Raw genomic sequence first — 22,484 nt, 5'->3', positions numbered from 1 at the left:
TAGCCTTGGATACAAACACCATCCGAACCAAGGCTTTGGGCTTGTATGAGAATTTTGCGGCAAAGGAACCTCAAGACGACGATGGTGACCATACTGAAGAAGACGAAGATGATGTAGATGAACCTCAACCAGGGACATCCACTGATTCCCAGCCTCAAAAACAACGTTTTTTCCGCCAGCAAAGGATGGTTCGCGAAGTTTCAGAAACGCTTCAGCCTGAAAAGCGTTTCCCTGCATGGCGAGGCTGCTTCCGCTGACACTACCGCTGCTGAAACTTACGCGAACGAGACGTTCAAGAACATTATCGCTGAAGGTGGATACAAGCCGGAACAAGTGTTTAATATGGATGAGACCGGCTTGTTTTGGAAGAGAATGCCATCGCGAACTTTCCTGTTTAAAGAAGAAGCCAAAGCCTCTGGCTTTAAAGCGTTCAAAGATCGCGTAACCCTCGTGATGTGTGGCAATGCTGCTGGATTTTTGCTAAAGCCGGGGCTTATTTACAAGTCGAAAAATCCTCGCGCTTTGAAAAATAAAAATAAGAATCTCCTTCCCGTGTACTGGATGCATAATCAAAAAGCATGGATTACGAAGATGCTGACCTCCAACTGGTTCCACCAGTGTTTTATCCCGCAAGTCAGCAAATATCTCGTAGAGAAGGGCTTGCCATTTAAGATCCTTCTCCTTATGGATAACGCTGGTGGACACGCAACTGACCTGTCGCTTGAGGGCATTCAGGTTGAGTTCCTGCCACCCAACACCACGTCATTAATTCAACCGATGGACCAGGGGGTTATCAGGGCGTTCAAGGCCCTCTACACGAAGAATACCTTGGCGGACCTCGTTGCGTGTGTGGATGCTGCCCAAGATGATGAGGATGAAACTTTCAATTTGAAGGCGTACTGGCGGAAGTACACAATAGCCACGTGCCTGCAGAACATCCAGAAGGCACTGCAAGAAATGAAACCTGCTACTGTCAATGCGAGCTGGAAGAAGTTGTGGCCCCAGATTGTTTACGATGACGAGGGATTTACACCTGCTGAGATTCAACACTCTGCAATACGCAAATCTGTGCAGTTGGCTGCCATAATTGGAGGTGACGGGTTTGGCGACATGACGACTGAAGACGTCGACGAGTTGTTGGACTGCCATTCCCAGCCGCTAACTGACGCAGACCTAGAAGACCTGACGAAATCGGCCAGTGAAGAAGACAGTGAAACACAGGAAGAGACCCAAGAAAAAGTCGAAGAAACGGGCTTAACATTAGAACGGCTTGCCAAGTTCTGCAACCATGCGAAGGAGTTGAAAGAAATGTCGCAAGAGTGGGACGAGGATATGGTTCGTTCTATGCAATTCTGCAACAAGATCGATGACGACATGACTCCCTACAGGATGCTCTTTGAGCGAAAAAAGAAGCAGCAGCAGCAACTTCCGATCACAATGTTCTTCCAGCCTCGCAAAAAAGAGCCAGTTCCTCCTACTACGCCTTCAGAAGAAATTGAAGAAGTGTCCCAGGAAGAAGTTGAAGAGGTGTCCCAGGAAAAGACACCTCCGTCTGAAGAGACGTAAAATACTATCATTGGCTGCACAGTAGAAGACATCATCAGCTTCATCATCATCATTTCTACTGTGCAGCAAATTCATCGCCATCATCATTCAAGTTTTTCTTCAACTTCTTTCGTGGTGAGTACAGTAACAATCTTTATTTTTTTTTAAACATATTTTACTTTAATATTCTAACATTTTAATAATATTTGTGCCTGTTTTAGTTTAGTATGCATTAAGTTAAAGGGAAGGTTTTAAAAGTCTGAATATACATGTTATAACCTATCATATTTTTTTGTTTAAAATTTACATTTACGTACGTAAAACAACACACACACACACACACACACACACACACTCTCTCTCTCTCTCTCTCTCTCTCTCTCTCTCTTGTAAATTGTTTTCCTGCTTTGCTACGTATGTACTGTATGATTTTATATAGATACAGTAAATAATATTTGTAATAACATATTTTCTAAAAGCTTTTACTGTAATATCATTATTTATCACTTTCATCATGCACGTTAAATGCCTTCGTTTGTCTATTACGATCGAAGATGGAGCGTACTTTATGACGCCGTCGTTTCAGGCGGCGTCATAAAGAAAAACATTTCATTTGGAAGTCCTAAGAAAAATTAAGTAAAACATTGGTAATACAGTGAACCCTCGCTACTTCGCGGTTCGACCATCGCGGATTCACCACTTCGCGGATTTTTTCCATAACCCATATATATACAGTAATATATATATATATATATATATATATATATATATATATATATATATATATGTATGCATGTATTTATGTATATATGTATGTATGTATATATGTAGGTATGTATATGTGTATACATATAAATATATATATATATATATATATATATATATATATATATATATATATATATATATATATATATATATATATATATATATATACATATATATATATATATATATATATATATATATATATATATATATATATATATATATACAGTGGAACCTCTACATACGAATTTAATCCGTTCCAGAACCAACTTCGGATGTAGAAAATGTTCGGATGTCGAAACGAATTTTCCCATAAGAATACATTGAAATAGGATTAATCCGTGGTTGAGCCCAAAAACCTATGATAACTTCTTAATAAACTACTACACATAATTTTCCCATGAGAATAATGAACACTAAATTAGATAATAGACATGTAAATAAGAAGAATTAGCAAAAAATGATAAATAAGAAACGGGTTTTTAGCGTCACTTTACCTTAGAAACTCCAGCGCAGGTGTTGTTAGTCTTGCTACACAGAGAGGAGACGGACGGGCGGCGAGGAGGTAGAGAGGTTAACTACGATAAACGTACACTACCATAACTTATTCTAACTTACACTAAGTGAACTTTAACATAACTTAGCTTATTTTTTTTTTATAATTTATATTTTTTTTTTACATTTTCTTTTTTTCTTTTTGATGATTAATTTCAATCACTTTCACTCTCTACACTTAAAATTGATTGAATTTTTTTCGCTTCACTCTTTGCTGTTTTCCTTGAACCACTTCCTTCCTCTTCATCACGAGTTCGCTTCGTAGTTTTTTTAAAGAAGCTATCGCTTTTCAGAATGTTTCGAAAATAAGTTAGGGAAACATCATCAAACTGCGCAACTACACGACAAACCTGCAATTTCTTTGGATGGTATTTGTCGATGAAGTCGACCACATCTTGATATTTTCCTAACACCTCTTTTATTTGCGCGGAACTTATTGCAAGTTCACTCATACGGACGCCATGCTCATGCTTTTCAATAATTCCTTGCTTTACTTCTAAAGAAAGCATTCCCTTATTCCTTTTCTCACCACTACCACTGCCACTTGCGAAACTAAGCCTTTTAGGACCCATGATTTTCGTAAAATACCGTAAAAGGATGAACATAAAAAATCACGATTAAAACACAATTAATAGCAGAACGCACATGGCACAACCACACAAAGCCAAAAAGAACAGAGGACTGACCCAAGCCACGCTAATTGAGGGTCCCTCCGAGTTTGAAGTGCTGCCTTCTATTGGCGGAAATAAAAAACAAATCAGGCGCTATGAGCACCGACTACGCATTGTTTACTTCGGGTGTCGAAAAAAAAATTCGGGTGTAGAGTAGGAAGTGTTCGAATTGTACTTCGTGTGTCGAAAAATTCGGATACAACCGGTACGACGAAAATTGCTTACTTCGTGTGTCGAAATAAAATTCGGGTGTAGAGTCAAAAATTTGCTCGAATTTTACTTCGGATGTTGGAAAATTCGGATGTAGATACGTTCGGGTGTAGAGGTTCCACTATATATATATATACACACATATATATATATATATATATATATATATATATATATATATATATATATATATATATATATAAAGTAGGAAGATGTGATGTAGTTCTAAGGGAAAAGTATGGGAAATATGTCTGGGTAATAAGCAAAGCTCTACCTCCAGTTTGTTTCTTCATTATGATCAGAGATAAACGTAAACAAAACATTGGTTGCCATTTTTTATCGCGCTTTTTAGCGTGTTTAGGAAACGCATGATATAAAATCGCCTTTAATATTTGTGCCTGTTTTAGTTTAGGGTACTGTAGTACATGCATTAAGTGTTCTGTACATTAAAGGGTAGTTTGTTAACAGTACTACGTACAAGGGAAGGTTTTAAAAGTCTGAATATACATGTTGAATAAATAGGTAAATATGGTGTCACTACTTCGCGGATTTTCACCTATCGCGGCCGCGTCTGGAACCTATCTACCGCGATAAACGAGGGTTCACTGTAACAAAATCAACATACTGTATAATCAATATAATCGATGCAAAAACTAACCTATACACAGATGTGTAAATGCATTTGTTTCTTCATTATGATCAGAGATAAACGTAAACAAAACATTGGTTGCCATTTTTTATCGTGCTTTTTGGCGTGTTTAGGAAACGCATGATATAAAGTCGCCTTTAACATTTGTGCCTGTTTTAGTTTAGGGTACTGTAGTACATGCATTAAGTGTTCTGTACATTAAAGGGTAGTTTGTTAACAGTACTACGTACAAGGGAAGGTTTTAAAAGTCTGAATATACATGTTAAATAAATACGTAAATATGGTGTCCCTACTTCGCGGATTTTCACCTATCGCGGTCTGGTCTGGAAACTATCTACCGCGATAAACGAGGGCTCACTGTACAGTACTGAGTTGGCTCACTGACTATCCGCCTGATCTGCTAAGTAGATGACCGCCTTCAGTCCTAAAAAGATGCCAGTGTCCTTCTTTGTCTCTGGATTTGACAAATCCTGAGACGAAGCAAAATAAGCCACTGCCCCAGAACAGTGGTCTATCTAAGTTGTTGCTTGCAGTCTGACCATGGCCTCAGTTTACATGGCCGTAGACTCAGTGGCCGAGTCTGTTTCAAGTCGTGCCTTTCATGACAACTGCTGTTGCTGGATCAATCAGAAGAGGCGACTGTACTACTTCTTACAGCACATAAGATCTCTGTTGAGAGAAGGCTGGAGGAAGGGTCTTGGTAGAATGACTAGCATGGAGTGAATTCTTAGGCTCGGGGACTTGTGATTTGCCCAGACCATGGTGTTCTGTGCAAGAACCAACCACGGAAGGTCACTGACGGGTCTCAAACCCTGAGGAGGGACGAATCGTTAATTAATCACAGTCATCCCGCCGAGATGTGTTCTCCGGCAGCCTATCCAAGTTCATTAAACTTCCTCATAAGGGCCATGACCTTGAGGAACATGGACTCCAGCTTTGGACTTTCATTTTCAGCCTCAATCAGGGGCAGAGTGGTCGTCTGAGACTCCTCTCCTCTTACTCAGGAGGAGGACTCAATAGGAACTAGAGAGAGTAACTCCTTCCTTTTGGAGTATTTGTGAGCCAGACTGAAGACAGAACCAGAATGATACTCTGCAGCAGAAGATGGAATCGATGATGGTCGTTTCAGCTCTAAAGTTGAGGTGCCTTTCACTCTAAGTCCTCTAAGGTCGAGGAGACACTGAGTACTCTCTCAAAATGTCTATCCTTGGAGGAGGAGGGGCTGTGGCAAAAACTTCCTCAGTGAGAAGACTCTCGATGCCCCATGGAGCATTGAGAATTAGCCCTTGAAGTCACTTGCTACTGTCCCTTGTCACAATGGTGTATAGGAAAATCCTGCCAAGAAGGCACACTCTCCACAAATGGACGGGTTACTGGACGCTGAACTACTTAGGCCAGAGGAGAAGTTCTGTGACTTTGATCAGTCTCGGTGTGTTTAACAATCATGACGGTCAGACTTATGATGTGATCTTTTCCGCAGACAAGGGGGAGCAGGTGACTGAGCTCCAGAAGAGTTGGAATCTGGTGATCTGCCTACCAGAGACTGATCACTTAGTGACATCATGAGGAGACCACATGTGTTCCATCTAGGAATGTGAAGGTCTGGCACTTAAAAGAGATCATGAGGACTAAATGTGAGAGGCCTTTAGCTTTCGAGATCATGATTTCTAAGAGCTACTGCTTACCTGCTTACCAATCGTTCGTGTGCAGGGAATCTTGCACGTGCAAAATGACAAATTCGTATAATTTGTATTTTTCCTAACTATACAAACCTTAGCTATTTACATAGGGTAATTACTTTCGGCGTAGCTGAATGACGAGCCATAAGAATTTTAACGAGGGTTTACTACCGCACCGCTAGTTAGGGAGGGGGGTAAGGAGGGGTAGCTTGCTACCACTCCCCCCCCACACACACAGTGAGTGCTTCACTTTGCTTAGAGGTAGGTCTTATCCCGGGGGACAGGGCTGGCGGGCAAATATGTGTAAATAGCTAAGGTTTGTATAGTTAGGAAAAATACAAATTATCTACGAATTTGTCATTTGTTCCGTAACTGAAATACAAACCACACTATTTACATAGGGTGACTCAACCCTTAGGAAGGGTGGTAAGTCCCTGCCATACTGGCTTTGGCTTGCCCGGGGGCTCCGTATTCGAGTGTTATGTACTCAGTCAATAGGGAGTCCCTGCTCCTCGCTAGCAGTTGTGAAAACTCCTGCGGCCTAAGTAAGGTGTGTGCGAAGGTGAAAAGTGACTCGTCCTAGGAAGTTGACCTGGAGTTCTTCAGAAGGAAATCTAGGCTAGGACACTCCCAATACCACCTCGTCAGGGTATGGGGACGTGACAGTATCACACTTAATACTAGGAACACAAGGAAGCATGGTTTACCTGCAGTGGTTTGAGGTCAGCTGTGCAGAGAACCCAGAATGCTGCTTTCTCCAAGGGAGGAGAGGATGAAGAAAAGAATAATGGCCAGACATACCTTTTCATTCACGCAGACTAAAACCGGGTAAAAATGCCCCCAACCTTCTGCTACTTGTCCATTAAGGAGCCTGAGGTTTAGACCAGCTGTTGTGCAGTCACCACAGGGCCGATAGAAAATGTATCGAGCCTCCTGTGTGTCACGTCTTGCAGGTAGTGGGCTGTGAAGGTGGTCTGACGCTTCCACACCCCAGCTTGCAGGACCTACGTCACTGAATAATTCTTCTTGAAGGCCAGGGACGTAGCTATGCCCCTAACATCATGTGCTCTAGGGCAACGTGACGGAGAAGGGTCAGGATTCAAGGCTAGGTGTATTACCTTGCGAATCCAGGCTGAGATGGTATTCCTGGTGACCCTTCTCTTTGTTTTCCCAGTGCTCACGAACAGGGCTTGAACCTGGGGACAAACTGCAGCTGTTCTTTTAAGATACAACCTCAGACTCCTTACTGGGCAAAGTAGGAGATGGTCTGGGTCATCTGTTACAGAACGGAGACTCGAAACCTGGAAAGAGTCGAACCGAGGGTCCGGCACTCCCGGATTCTGAGTCTTGGCAACAAACTCAGGGACGAACCTGAACGTTACCTCCCCCCATCCCCTTGAATGGGCGATGTCGTATGAGAGACCATGTAGTTCGCTGACTCGCTTGGCCGAGGCCAAAGCTAGTAGGAACACTGTCTTCCAAGTAAGGTGGCGATCTGAAGCCTGGCGTAGTGGTTTGTAGGGAGGTCTCTTTAGAGACCTGAGAACTCGAACCACGTTCCAAGGAGGAGGTCTCACTTCCGACTGAGGGCAGGTAAGTTCATAGCTTCGTATGAGAAGAGAAAGTTCCAGCGAGGAAGAAATGTCCACTACTTTGAGCCTGAAGGCAAGACTTAAGGCTGAGCGATAGCCTTTCACTGCCGAGACTGAAAGCCGCATTTCCTCCCGCAAATACACGAGGAACTCAGCTATTGCTGGAATAGTGGCATTGAGTGGAGAGATACCCCTTCCACGACACCAACCACAGAAAACTCGCCACTTCGCCTGGAAGACCCCTGCGGATGACTTGCGCAGGTGTCCAGACATCCTGTTTGCAACTTGTTGCAAAAATCCTCTCTCTTTTAGGAGAAGCTGGATAGTCTCTAGGCGTGAAGTCAAAGCGAAGCTACGGCTTTGTGGAAGATGTTGGAGTGTGGTTGTTTGAGTAGCTCGTGACGTGGAGGGAGTTCTCTCGGAGGCTCTGTAAGGAGTTGCAGAAGGTCCGGAAACCACTCTGCGTGATGCCATAACGGAGCTATGAGGGTCATTGAAAGATTGACCGATATTCTGGTCTTGTTGAGTACCCTCCTCATCAGACAGAACGGGGGAAAGGCGTACACATCGATGTTGTCCCACCGTTGTTGGAAGGCATCTTGCCAGAGTGCCTTGGGGTCCGGGACTGGGGAGCAGTACAGCGGGAGCTTGTTGTTCAGCGCTGTAGCGAACAGATCCACAGTTGGGAACCCCACAAAGTCAGGACTTTGTTGGCTACTAGACGATCCAAAGACCACTCGGTACTCACTATCTGTATCGCTCTGCTCAGACTGTCGGCGAGCACATTCCTCTTGCCTGGAATGAAGCGAGCCGCTAGTGTGATCGAGTGGACTTCGGACCATCTCCGTATCTCTACTGCAAGATGGGATAGCTGTTCTGAAAATGTACCTCCCTGCTTGTTGATATAAGTCACTACTGTGGTGTTGTCGCTCATCACTACCACAGAGTGGCCCGCCAGGACTTGGTGGAACTTCTGAAGAGCCAGGAATACGGCTTTCATTTCTAGCAGGTTTATGTCAAGGTACTTTTCTGATTCTGACCGCAGGCCTGAGGTCCTGTGGTTCAGAACGTGGGCCCCCTACCCTTTCTTTGATGCGTCCAAAAACAACATCAAGTCTGGGGGGAGGACGAGAAGATCCACTCCCTTCCGTAGGTTCTCGTCTGCCACCCACCACTGGAGGTCCGTCCGTTCCGGCTGTCCCATAGGGATCAGGGAGTCCGGGGAATCGTGTCCTTGATTCCACCGGGACTTGAGTCGCCACTTGAGAGATCTCATTCTGAGGCGACTGTTGGGAACTAGACGGGCCAGGGAGGAGAGATGGCCGAGGAGACGTAACCATGTTTGGGCTGGAAGCTCTTCTCGTGTGAGGAAAGGTCTCGCGACCTTCCTCAGCCTTACTATCCTGTCGTCTGATGGGAAGGCTTTGTGGAGGTTGGTGTCTATGACCATGCCTAGATATACCAGTCTCTGTGAGGGGCTGCAGAGAGGACTTCTCGAGGTTTACCATGATCCCTAGATCTTGGAAAAGCTCGAGAAGCTTGTCTTGGTGGCGAAGAAAGGTTGCCTTCGAGTCTGCTAGGATCAGCCAGTCGTCCAGATAACGGAGGAGACGGATGCCGATCCTGTGAGCCCATGATGAAATCAGGGTGAACACCTTGGTGAACACTTGAGGTGCTGTGGAGAGACCGAAGCACAGCACCTTGAACTGGTAGATCTTGTTGTCTAGGCAAAATCTTAAGTACTTCCTTGAAGACGGGTGGACTGGGATCTGGAAGTACGCATCCTTCAGGTCCAGTGTACACATGAAATCTTGTGGTCTCACTGCAAGCCTGACCGTGTCTGCCGTCTCCATACTGAACGGAGTCTGTTTGACAAACCCGTTCAGTGTCAAGAGGTCGATGACTGGTCTTCAGCCTGCAGACGCCTTTCTCACAAGAAAGAGTCGACTGTAGAAGCCTTGGGACCCGTCCACAACCTCTTGGAGAGCGTCCTTCTTCAACATGGTCTGGACTTCTGTCCGGAGGGCCTGTCCCTTTACCGATCCCATGGTAAGGGAGCTCAATGACACTGGATTCGCTGTCAGGGGAGGTAGACATGAGATGAACGGGACGCGATAACCCTGATCGATTACGGAAATCGTCCAGGTATCTGCCCCGAGTTGCTGCCACCTTGTCGCGCAACTTTGTAGGCATCCCCCCACTGGTGGACATGCAGGGGGACTGCCCATCCCAGTGTTTACGGCCTCGGCCGTTCCCTCTAGGATTTTTACCTCCTCCCCTGGAGGACTTCTTGCCCCTTCTGCCCTTGGCAGGAAAGGGCTTAGACACTTCTGCTTCGCTGTCGTTGTCTTCTTAGTGTTCTTAGCTGGACGGGGCTGCTGGGCTGCTGGAGGTTTGTAAGGCCTCGATGTCAGGGCCTTGTGAATGAGGGAATCCTGATTGGACTTCCTCCACCTCTCAGCGGCTAGCTCCACGTCCTTTGGCTCAAACAAGCTCTTACCGAGAACGGAAGAGTGTCTGAGCCTGCTAACATCAGAACTGGGGACCTTCTGGTGAAACCTCTCAGCCACTGCGTCCCGACGCTTGAGAATCATGTTGGCCCACAAGCTCGAGATTTGGTGGGCCAGAAACTCAATGGTACGCGTGCCTGAGAGTACGAATGTCTCCAGTGCCTTCCTGGTACTTTCTTTGGACAGATCCTCAGAACGTACCAGGATGCCCAGAGGTCCCAGCCAGATGTCAAGCCACGAAGTTGCCTGCATGGCACACTTCGCAACCTTCTCCTGGCTTAGGATCTCAGTTGCCGAATAGGACACTTTTCGGTTGGAGAGTCTCTCAAGAGGGACTCCCCCAGTGAGTTCTTCCGCAGAATGGTGTACTGGAAGACCCGAACAAGTCTCCTCTAGGATCTCAAAGTACCTCCTCTGATGTACTCGAGGAGGAGGGAGGAGCTTGTTACCGGCGCTGGATCTATTAGAGGAGGCAAGCTCAGAGAGCTGGTCCTCGACCTTGTCTCTGGCACTCTTCATCCCCTGAGACCAGGGCAAAGCTGCACTGGCCCTAGAGGGTTTCTGGGTGCCGTAGATTCGGTCCAGGACCGTATCCTTTCCCTCACGAGGAGGAATCTCTGGGTCTGGAATCCCATTGAGGTTCCTCATGAGGGTCAGGACTTGCCAGAACGCATGTTCTGACTCCTGGTGCTCTCCTCCTGACGGACTGGCAGCGAAGTCTCCTGTCCGCAGAGGCTCTTCCTGGGGAGACTCGCGGACGTTCTCCATAGGTCTATCTGGTTCCTGTCTGGTCCTTGCGGAAGACTCGGGAACAGTCTTCGAGTCCTTCGGTTTCCTCCTAGGAGGGATACAGGACTCAAGCAATGATGGATGTAAGACTTTCCCCACCTCTGTACGAGAAGACTTCTCAGGAAGAGGCGGAGTTTCCCCCATTGGTGCGATGGGGGAACGGACCGGATCTTCCGACTCTCCTGAGGATGGGTAATACTCATCCGCAGGGGAGGGAGAGAAAGTCTGAGGAGGGGTAGGAGCCTTACGTAAGGACTTGCGAGGAGACAGGATAGTCCTTGGAGAAGTTACCACGGAAGGGACTCCTCTCTTCCTCTTCAGGGGGGAGGAAGCTGCCACTGATTTGTGACCCAAGTCAGAGAGCACAGGCTTCATCGCCTGCATAAGCGCTCTGACAATGGTGCCAAACCAGGGCTGCTGACTGACAGTCGCGCTGTCAGATACTCCCTCTGGAGGGAAGGGGATCGTTCGATCCCTTGGAGGAGTCGACACACGAGGGTTCGCCTATTGAGAATCTGCAATGGAAGAAACCTCCCCTCCTCCGGCGAGCGCGCTGCTCTGCGCTTACGGGGAGGGGAACGCGATGATGACCTGTCCGCCTGTACCCCTATTGTAACTCGAGCGTGATCGCGTTGGCGATCGGGGCGCCGATCACGCTGGTAGTTGCGTGATGAGCCCTGTTCTGGGTCGCGCGTGAAGGAATCGTGCGCAGCAGGATGCTCGCGCGTGAGCGTGGGCGTGCGAGGCTGAGGGCGAGTAAGCGCGCAGGAAAGGGCACGGGCGTGCGTAGATGGCGATGACGTGTGGCGCACAGGAGCTGGCTTACAAGGCGGGGTTGAAGGCTGGATGCGAGGGCGCGCAGTAGATTGATGTGCTATTGATGGGCGCGAGTGTGCAGCAGTACGCTGGCACGTATCTGTCACGACAGGGTGTGGGCGTGATTGCACAGCCTGGTGATAGCGCGAGGGCGAGTTTGCGCGCTGGCGCGCAGGCAAGCGGTGCGCAGGTTGCGCAGTCGTCTTAGGCGATCGCGAGATAGCCGGGCGAACAGGATGCGCAGGTGCCTTGGGCGATCGTGAGATAGCCGGGCGCGCATCAGGAGGTGGGCGCACAGATGTGCGCTGTTGCAATGGGCGCGCAGCAGGAAATGAACGCGTGGGTGTGCGCTGTTGGGTTGGGCGTGCATAGCGCGCAGCTGGAACCTCGCGTGACACTGGAACATTGCGCGCAGTTAGAAGAGAGTCCAGGGGAACCCGTGAGCGCCCGTGCGCTAGCTTAGGAACCTCCTGGACTGCACGCTGAGATGTAGAAGCGTGCTGGTGCGTTGGTGAGCGCGTGTGCACTATGACAGGAACTGCGCGAGGTTGGCGCGCATCACTCTTGGTAGTATAAGAGTGCTGGGGGTCTAGAGGCACCTGCGAGTGCCTGTGCGCTAACTTAAGTGCCTCGCATTGATCAGGAACTGCCGGGCGCTTGTGCGCAGGCGAGCGCGTGTGCGCAGGTGGGCGAGGGCACGCTAACTCAGGAACTGCTGATGGGCGCGGGCGCGCCGAAGAATGTTGTGGGCGCACAGGGGAACCCTGGCGCGTAACTGGAACATTTGCGCGCAGGTGAGCGCAGTGGCGCTAAATCAGGATCAGCAGCAACAGCAGAAGGGCGCGCAGGTATAACCTGGCGCGCAAGGGTTTGATGCGCAGTTTTGCAATCGTTACCCTTTTGCCCCGAAGGGACCGGAGCCTGTGCAATGACAGGATTAGACGGCACGTAACGTACGTTATCCTTGAAGGGTGACGGCAGGTCAGCATGTCTGGAGGGTGACTGGATACAGAGTCCCGAAGGACGACCATCCTACGACGGGGATCGCAAACGATCTCTGGAGAGGTCTAAGGTGGTAGCTGGCAGGAACGGTGAACGGCGAGTTGTCTCCTCCGCAGAGAACTGCGGGGATGACGAGCCGAAGAGGCGCCTCCTAACTCCCTTGTGAGGAGAAGGATGGCCTCTAAGGCGAAGGGGAGGACGAGCCTTCCGCCTTATACGCCCACGAGGGGCCGTTGGATCAGCACTCTGACCTTCGTAGGGCCTCCGCAGAGGAGTCTCTGTTAGTGAACTCCCCCGAGGGGGAGAAACACTTGCAGGAGAGACCGTAGGACTTAGTTCCTCCCTCGAAGGATTTTCGGAGGGGGAACCTAAGCCTTCAGCTACCTCGGCAACAGCAACAGGCACGGGTGTTTGAACAGAAACACTCGATGCCTCCGTCACAACAACGTCAACCACAGACAGAGGATCTATCCCTGCTGTTGTTGGCGATTGTTTGACAGCTGCACCAAGTTTGATCATATCAAACAGGGCTTCCCTGGAGGGCGAACCCTGAAGCCCCAAGGAAGCCCAAAGCTGCAATAAATCAGAATTATTTAAAGGTAAATGAGAAACAATATCCTCCTCCGGGGGAGGAGGGGCAGCTGCCTCGCTATGGGAGGCTACTACCTCTCCCGCACCCCGGGATCGGTGAACAGAAACACGGTCTACGCTACCACTCGCCGGCCTCCCGGGAGAAACCGATCGAGTGGGAGCTTCGGAGGAGGAAAGGGCTACGGAAGAAGAAGCCTTGGAACTTTCTCTCTTCAGAGAAACCTTTTGAAGGAGAAATATCCCCCTTAGCCTTCTTCTTGAGGAGACGGGCAAACCTCTCCCACTGGGAGGTAGACCACTTCCTACACTCAATACATACGTTAGACCTATCACACCGTTGGCCCCTACATTGAGGACATAAGGAGTGAGGATCGGTGTCCGTGGCCGACACAAAGGTACTAGAAGGGCGGCCGGGTTGTCCAGGGCACGTACGCATATTAAAAGAATAGAGGCCAACTTCAAACACACTCTGAAAGAAAAAGCAGAACAGATTATGGCAGTCAAAACGAAGGAGAGCGCAGACACGTCTGTCGTCTCTCCGAGCCAAAAGCAAATTGAAGCACTCACTGTGTGTGTGAAGGGGGAGGGGTAGCAAGCTACCCCTCCCTACCCCCTGCTAACTAGCGGTGGGGTAGTAAACCTCGTTAAAATTCTTATGGCTCGTCATTCAGCTACGCCGAAGTAATTACCCTATGTAAATAGCGTGGTTTGTATTTCAGTTACGGAACAAACAGTACTCCTGAGCAAGCCAAGGGCGTAAAAATGCTAACCAGTCCTTTCGGCATGTCAAGGTTGTTGCCAAGAATGATGCATGAGAAGACTCTGGCATCTTATGGCAGCATAACAGGTTCATACCAGTTGTGGGCAAAGACAAAAATGACATGTCTTTGATAGGTGGGCTACTAGCCTGCATCCACCACCTGTTGTTAACGATTTTAACGGCCTCTCCTTCTCTTTTACAAAGGACGAAAGGCTTATATATGTGTAAGAACAACTATTCTTTAAGGTTGAAAATAATTCTTCTGCTTTTCTGGGCTCCGACCTGTGCCGCCCAGTGAAATACTCCTAGAGCACTATTTCTAAGGAATATAACTGCTATATATTACCAGAGAAAAAAAGCATAGGAATGCCAGGTTGAACCCAGCTCGCTCACCTATATAAGGTGTCGGTATAAAATACTGGGGCGTGATAATTCACAACCAGAGGTCTCGCACTATTTAGATATCTCCTCTTCAAAATCCCCGCCACAGCGAGGTGCCGATCAACTCAGACATGAGCCTAACAAGCTCATTAAAGCCCCAGTCTGGAGCTGCTAGGGTTAATCAGAGCCTCAAGGTTCGATGGGCTTAGTCCCCAAGCACAAGTTCGAACCGGCCAGCAACCAATCTCGAGGTAGAAAGAGTCTGAGATCTTTCCATTCCTTCCAAACCGGCGGTCCCAACAGGTGGTTCAAACCATCCCGGTGGCACAAGGGAGTCAACCTTTCACTTCGAAGGGTCAACCCCAACAGCAATACGTGCTGGTTCCTCAGTCCCAAGTAGCAACTACCTCCTATGCTACTTCCCCAGCCCTTAGGCCCACCTTTGAAACTCAGGGTGCTTTCCAGGGTTACCAGCGCCCCAGAGGCGCTAGCTTGAGAGGAACTTTTCGCAACAGCTACTCTCGAGGCCGAGGAGGTAAATCCGCAGCAAATCATTGGGAGTTCTCAGGTAGGGGTAGGACTTTACATCTTCCGGAACCGTTGAACGCTCAACATTTGGGCTTTCAGTATAATTTCCAAAGGTCTGGGGTGGAGTTGGATAGAAAGGCCCCCTCCACCAACCAGTTTTCATCAACATCCAACGGAAGAGCTAGTCTTATATGAAAACGATTTATTGCAAAAGGAAGCAATAAAGAAAGTAAATCGTTTGTAATTTCAGGATCACTTGTTCAGCGGGCCAAAGAAAGACTCAGAATAGCGAAGAGTAATCCTAGACCTGTCGCTTCTGAATTCTTACATTTAATGCGACAAGTTTCACATGCTGACCATCTCTCAGGTGCGGACCTTGCTTCTCTGTGGGGCCGTCACCTCCTCTATGGATCTTGCAGACGTTTGCTATCATGTTCCGAAAGCAAGGCATTTTCGTCCGTTTCTAGGCTTCAACTAGGCAAACTGCCTCACAGCAACTACAGAGTGATAATCTCTTACAACAGTTTTGGTTCCAAATCAACTTCGAGAAATCTCGTTTGGTCCCGAGGACAAGTTTCAATGGTTAGGATTCAATGGGTTCTATGCTCCCACACTCTGTCTCCCAACAGCCAAGAGGAACGATATAGCAAAACACAATACGTTTTCTCAAAGACAAATTGTCTTCCAGAAGAAATCAAGAGAGAATCCTGGGTGCCCTCCAGTTTGCCTCAGTAACAGATATACTACTGAAGGCCAGACTGAAAGATATAAGCCGAGTATGGTGCTCCAGGAAAACGAGTAATATCGAGACAAAGGGCTCGACTCCAACCAATTCTGAAGAAAAGACTTCAACCATGGACAAAGGTCAAAATCTGGCAAATCCGTTTCCTTACAATATCCACCCCCAAGCTCGTCATTTACACAGACGCCTCCCTAACAGGCGGGGGGGGGGGATACTCTCAGTACAAGAAAGTCCTGGGACTATGGTCGACAATATTCCGCCAACTTCATATCAATGTTTTAGAGGCCATGGCGGTATTTTTGACCTTAAGCAACCGGCTCCAGCCAAAAACCAACATATCAGGTTTCTTCTAGATAGATAGTGGCGGACGCACTTTCGAGGACAACTCCGCTGGAGTCGGAGTGGTCACTAGACCCAGTGTCCTTCAGTTGGATTCTTTCTCAGGTTCCGGATCTCCAGATAGATCTGTTTGCAACAAAGTCCAACTACAAACTAGAGTGCTACGTAGCTCCCAGCCCGGATCCTCGGGCTTACGCCACAGACGCAATATCATTAGTCTGGAACACTTGGGAGAGAATTTACCTATTCCCACCAATAAATCTGTCGATGAAACTGTTAAACAAGCTCAGGACTTTCAAAGGCCAAGTTGCTCTAGTAGCCCCCATCTGGCCAAAGAACAACGGGTTTCCCCTTCTGGTGGAACTGGGTCTCCACCTCGACAGATCCCCAATCCAATACTAACACAAGCAGTACAACTCGCTGTGTGTTAGCTTCCTCAAATTCAGAATGCCCTACCTTTCTGGACTTTATGAAATTTGCAGCTCAAGAGGTGCAGATATTGATCCTCAAATACGTTATTTTTAGAATCAGATAAGAGGGGATCCACCCTTCGACAGTATGATTCGGCTGTTATGAAACTTGCCAGTTTTTAAGGGACTCAAAGGTTGAGACGATGACTATGAATCTGACAGTAACCTTCTTCAGAATTTTATTTGAATCAGACTTAGCGACTTGTACTATTACCACAAATTAAGTCAGCCTTGAAGGTTTTACAATTGGCTTTAATATTGCCCTTACAGATTCATACTTCTCATCCATCCCGAGAACCTGCGCCAGATTGAAACCATCAACTCACCCTAGCTCAGTTTCCTGGTTTCTGAATGACGTACTTAAGTTGGCTTCAGACACTCTTAACGAGACTTGCCATTATATTCCATTGGTTAGGAAATCCTTGTTCTTAATGAACCTGACGTCTGGCGCCAGAATATCGGAACTTTCAGCCTTGTCTAGAGATCCAGGTCATATTGAATTTCTCTCGTCAGGGGAAGTACTCCTTTCCCCTGACAAAAGATTTTTAGCGAAAATGAGGACCCCCAGGACAGACGGTTCCCCTGGAAGATTGTCCCACTTCCGCAGGACCCATCTTTATGTCCAGTAAACACTCTGGAAGCCTACTTAAACATATCTCCCGTTCAGTCCTCGGGGCCCTTACCCATTAGAGAAGGTGAAGAACCATCATCCTGAAAGGACTCAGACAGAAGATTCTGCATTTCATTAACGGGCTACCTAGAATCATTCCCACATCACTCCCTCATGTCCATGATATATGAGCTGTAGCTACCTCAGTTAATTACTATGAACTTCACTGGACTTACTAAATATACAGGCCGGAAGTCTCCAACAGTATTTAAACGCCACTGCTTAAAACCTCTGGAAGCCTTATATTTGCTACAGTGGCAGCAGGGAATGTGATTCCTCCTGAACATAGTGAACCTTAATCAACTATGTCTTGCTATCCTCTTACCTGTTATTTTGGATTTTATTTTACTTCCTCAGGTATTGTTCCAAGATTTGGGACCATTTCTCTGGTACTATTTCACTGGGCAGCACAGGTCGGAGCCCAGAAAAGGGATTTTGACGAAGGAAAAATCTATTTCTGGGCGAGAGACCTGTGCCGCCCAGTGAACCCTCCCTTGACTTCCCTCCCAACATGGGCCCCAAACCTTGGGTGCTATGAGGAGTGACGTCACTGGCGTGGGTTGGGTTAGTGGTAGTAGTGTTGATCGGCACCTCGCTGTGGCGGGGATTTTGAAGAGGAGATATCTAAATAGTGCGAGACCTCTGGTTGTGAATTATCACGCCCCAGTATTTTATACCGACACCTTATATAGGTGAGCGAGCTGGGTTCAACCTGGCATTCCTATGCTTTTTTTCTCTGGTAATATATAGCAGTTATATTCCTTAGAAATAGTGCTATAGGAGTATTTCACTGGGCGGCACAGGTCTCTCGCCCAGAAATAGATTTTTCCTTCGTCAAAATCCCTTTTATGTGCATAACATATCTTGATCTTTAATTTTCTGCTGTATCAAAACTAGTTGAGTCAATATAACCAACACTCTCTTTTACAGTACAAACCTAATAACAAAATAACACCTCAACTTACCTTCGTGATGATTTGTACTCCAGACACACCAGGGACAAATCTTGAAGGTTCTCCCAAATCTTGACGTTCAACGTCCCTATGTTCTGAGGCCATCTTCTGACAAAAAAAATTGAATTATTACTAATTCTACAAATTAATCAGGTAAAAACAATCATAGGTAAGCACAGTACTGTATAGTGTAGGAATCTATACCTCTACTAGATTAATGGCTATTTCTTTTTAAAATATTTAAAAATTTTCAATAAGTATGACAAATTTGGAAGTAATTTGTAGTTTTCTTAACTGTACAAACCTCAGTTCTTTACGTAGGAGAGATGATTCAGTGCAAGCTAGTTTAGCCATAAAAACTTTTAAGCGAGATGCCAATGACCCTCCACAACTGAGCTCACTTTTGATTGCAGGCAAGACTTTAAGGCAAGGTAATGGTGGGACAAGTAAGTATAAAGAAAAACAGTTTAGAAAAATACGAATTGCTTCCAAATTAGTCATTATAAATCTTCTTTCTTTACATAGGAGGTTTACCCTAAGGTGGAGGGGGGGGGGTCCTTTTCAACTAGCAGAAGAACTTTGCCCAAGATAACAAATCTGACCTCTAGAGAGCGTGGGAAGAGTATCCTTACGCCTTCTGAACTATAGGTCTGTTAATGCCAGAGGGATGATGGCCTGTGTAACCACAGTAAGTGGGTGGAAACTCGCACTGTGACTTTATTTAGCTACCGGTAAGTATAAAGAGTGGATATGACACTAATACAGACTGAGATCCAGACAAAAACGAACTCCTCCTCGCTAGGAGGTTAAGGACATAACAGAATAATAAACTATATATTCAGGCAACTAAATGATAAAATGGGGCTTATCTTAAGTCAAACAGAAGCCAGCTTGTAGAATCTTCAGATGCTGTGCCCCAAGAGAGGGGAAGATGAAGAAAGAGAAGGCTCGTCATTCATTTACATTCATCCCAGACTAACCCAGTTGTAACTTCTGTCCTTGACCGAGTGCTAATAGTACTGAAAGGGAGCTTAGTCAGCTATACCACTTTTTGAGCGGCCACCAAAAGGCCTCGAGTAAATGTATCTAAGGTCCGGTTGGTTATGTCTTCCCCACGCCCACTTGCAACACATGCACCACAGAGAAATTCCCTCTGTACACCAGAGACGTTGCCCCTGACGTTATAAGCTCTGACCCAAGAGGAGACAGGGTTCTTAGTAATTCTCCTTTCGACCCTGCCTGTGCTGACAAGCAGATGCTTAATCTGACGGCAAGCTCTTTTCGTTTGTTTTATACAGCAGCTTAGTGCTCACAACGGACATGGTAACAGTTGATTAGAATCATTGGTTACTTCCCTGAGCACTCAAAATCTAAAAGGGTACAAACCTAAAGTCAGCAACAGAGACTTGGAGTCTTAGCCATAAACTCAGGGACGAGGCTTAGTCTCACTTGCCCCTGTTCCCTTGAATGGGTGATGTCATAGGGGAGACCATGCAACTCACTAACCTTCTTTGTAGAGGTGAGTGAGTGAAGGAAAACCATCTTAAGAGTCAAGTCTCAATCTGTAACTTGATTCAACAGCTGGTAAAGAGCTCCTTTCAAAGAAAGTAGAACTTTGGCTACGTTTCATGTAGGTGGTCTCATTTCTGGCTGAGAGCGAGTCAGCTCAAAACTCTGTGAGAGCATGGATAATTCTACCGAAGAGGAAATATCAACCCCTTTCAGCCTAAAGACTTGGCTTAAGGCTGAGTAGTAGCCTTTCACCACATAGACTGAGCAGAGTTTTTCCTCTCGGAGATATAAAAAAACTTGACGATCAGAGATATACTGGCTCCGAGTGGAGAGACACTTCTTCCACGACACCAACCACAAAAGCTTGGCCACTTTACCCGGTAGACAGCGATGGAGGACCTCCTGAAGTATCTCGATATGCGTTTTGCCACTGGGTGTGAAAATTCCCTCTGAGAGAGGAGATGCTGGCTAACCTACTGGCGTGAAATCTTAGGGATGCAACTGCTTTGTGGAAGATCTTAGCGCCAAGACAAAAAGCAGCTACGAAGGTTTTGTAAATAAGACTGTGGTAGTTATCATTAATTACCAGAGAGCAAAGACGTGTTCACCAGAATATCAACAGTATATTCTGGTAAACATGTCTTCAGGGGAACAGTTTCTTCTTTTTGACTTGGATGGAAGACAAACACAGGATTCTGCTTTTTGGGACAAAATGTATGACTGAATTAATGCCTCGATACCAATTGGTTTATTGATGGGATTATCAAACAAGTCAAAGGGATACTTACCGCATGTTTTATTTAAAAAAAGAACAATACGCCACTTGAAGAGTTTCTCGAAGGTTGTTCTTACAACCTCAAGATGAACATTTTTAACTTTAAAAATCTTATCAGGCTTTTTATTTCTTTAAATAAATATTAAATAATTTTTGGCTATGTTAATGGTCACTCTTTTACTTTTACTTCTCATGGTTTTCCTTTAAGTTTTTTTTTACTTTTTTATAATTTTTAAATAAATTTGTTACTTCACAACAATCACTCTAGTGAATGACTGGGGTTTGCACAGGGAATGTTTTCAGTGTGATCAATGCCAAAGAGGAAGGACGTGAGGTAACAGCTTATGGAGGAGGGAGCCATGACTCAACTTTTTCCATTTCTCTAGGATGAGGTCCTTAGCAATTCCAATGATGTGTTCAGCTTAAAAATTATAACATAGCTAATTTTATACCTTGTGAATGCTATGAAAAATATTTAAAATGGTATTTTCATTATAAAATAAATTTTTGAACATACTTACCTGGTAGTTATATATACAGTATAGCTTACGTCCCTGACGTCACGGCAGAAAATTCAAAACTGTCCAGATATAAGACCAGCAGAAAGGAGATATGAGACTTCCTTTGCTCATTGGCTGAAGCTTTAGGGCTAGCAGGAGCTGGCAGTACACCTTCAGAGCTATCAGAGTCCAAGTCCCAGACTTTAATAACTTATGGATCCAGCCTGGCAGGGCCTGAGTTGCGTCAGGGTCATTATCGTGTGCCCTAGCAAGGGACCAAGGCCTAGGAAGAGGCTCCTGGGCCAAGAGAGCCATCAAGGCAACAACTGCCTCCTGAACTTTCTTCTGAAGAACTGGATCATCCACAATCTTGGATTCCCAGTTCTTAAGGAGGGAACTCGAATCCTTCCACCCTTGGGGCTTAAAAGTGAAAGGAGCTAGGATACTAGAGGCCTCCTTCTGAGGAGCCTTCACAGACTGTGAAGCCTGAAGAGATTCAATGGGAGCAGCAACTGGCTCTGGAGGCAGAGCAGTGGTGGTGTCTACTCTCTCAATGAGCAGCAATCTATAGTGGTCTACAAATGAGACTTCTCTCAGAGACCTTAATCTTTTGCTTATCCTTGGGTGAAGGTTGTCTCCTGGAGGAGGCGTAATATGCCTGGCTTCCTATGCCTCTTGCTGTTCTTAATTGGGATGATCCCAATCGTTCCCACATTGTGACAGATTTACAGTCATCAGCCTTCGCCACCTTCGTATCAAGATACCTCTGGTACCCGCTTACATGCGCAGGTGACTTGCGAGTGGGATTTGGTTCTGGTGGTGAAAAATTAAGCGTATGAAATTGATGAGGAACTGGTGCATGAATTGTGGCAATTGTGCTCCTACGCCTAGAATTCTAGGTAGAATGTTGGTGAGGGCACCAGCCACCCATTGAGATACTACTGTTAGAGAGTTATTAGGACCTTTGACTGGCCAGAGAGTACTATATTGAATCCCTCCCTCTAGTTTCGGCTCATTTTTCCTTTGCCTACACACACACCAAATAGTCAGGCCTACTCTTTCCACATTCTCCTCTTTCCTCATACAACTGACAACACTGAGATTACCTAACAATTCTCCTTCACTCAAGGGGTTAACTACTGCACTGTAATTGTTCAGTGGCTACTTTCCTCTTGGTAAGGAGAGAAGAGACTCTTTCATAGCAGCTCTTCTAAGAGAAGGACACTACAAAATCAAACCATTGTTCTCTAGTCTTGGATAGTGCCATAGCCTCTGCATCATGGTCCTGGGATGAATAGAGTTCCTACAGGAGGAGTGGCTGCTTGGTGACTACACTCCCTCTACTGCGGTATGATGCCCAGACTTTCCCCTCAGGGTCACGACTGGTGTTGAAGGCCTTGGTGCTCAGGTACTTATGGTATCTCTGGTACCTGGAAGACCGCTGAGAGGATGAAAGGCAGGGCAACTCAAAACATCC

The 22,484-nt window shown here is 46.4% G+C and overlaps 1 protein-coding gene across 4 annotated transcripts in view; it reads right to left on the bottom strand.

The window, feature by feature from the left end:
- The window catches only part of LOC137625393 (coiled-coil and C2 domain-containing protein 2A-like), a 256,721-nt gene that overhangs the window by 219,632 nt on the left and 14,605 nt on the right, over positions 1–22,484 (bottom strand). For 3 of the 4 annotated variants that reach the window (XR_011040859.1, XM_068356263.1, XM_068356264.1), the window contains exon 2: positions 18,233–18,328. Coding sequence is in view for 3 of the 4 variants with exons in the window: in XM_068356263.1 (XP_068212364.1) it covers positions 18,233–18,328 (96 nt within the window). In the remaining variant the exon portion in view is untranslated. The remainder of the gene's footprint in view (positions 1–18,232; positions 18,329–22,484) is intronic. The other variant, XM_068356265.1, reaches the window with a different exon arrangement.

Source organism: Palaemon carinicauda, chromosome 32 (genome assembly GCF_036898095.1).
Source record: "Palaemon carinicauda isolate YSFRI2023 chromosome 32, ASM3689809v2, whole genome shotgun sequence".
Taxonomy (NCBI): domain Eukaryota; kingdom Metazoa; phylum Arthropoda; class Malacostraca; order Decapoda; family Palaemonidae; genus Palaemon; species Palaemon carinicauda.
This window is presented reverse-complemented; position numbering and strand designations above follow the sequence as displayed.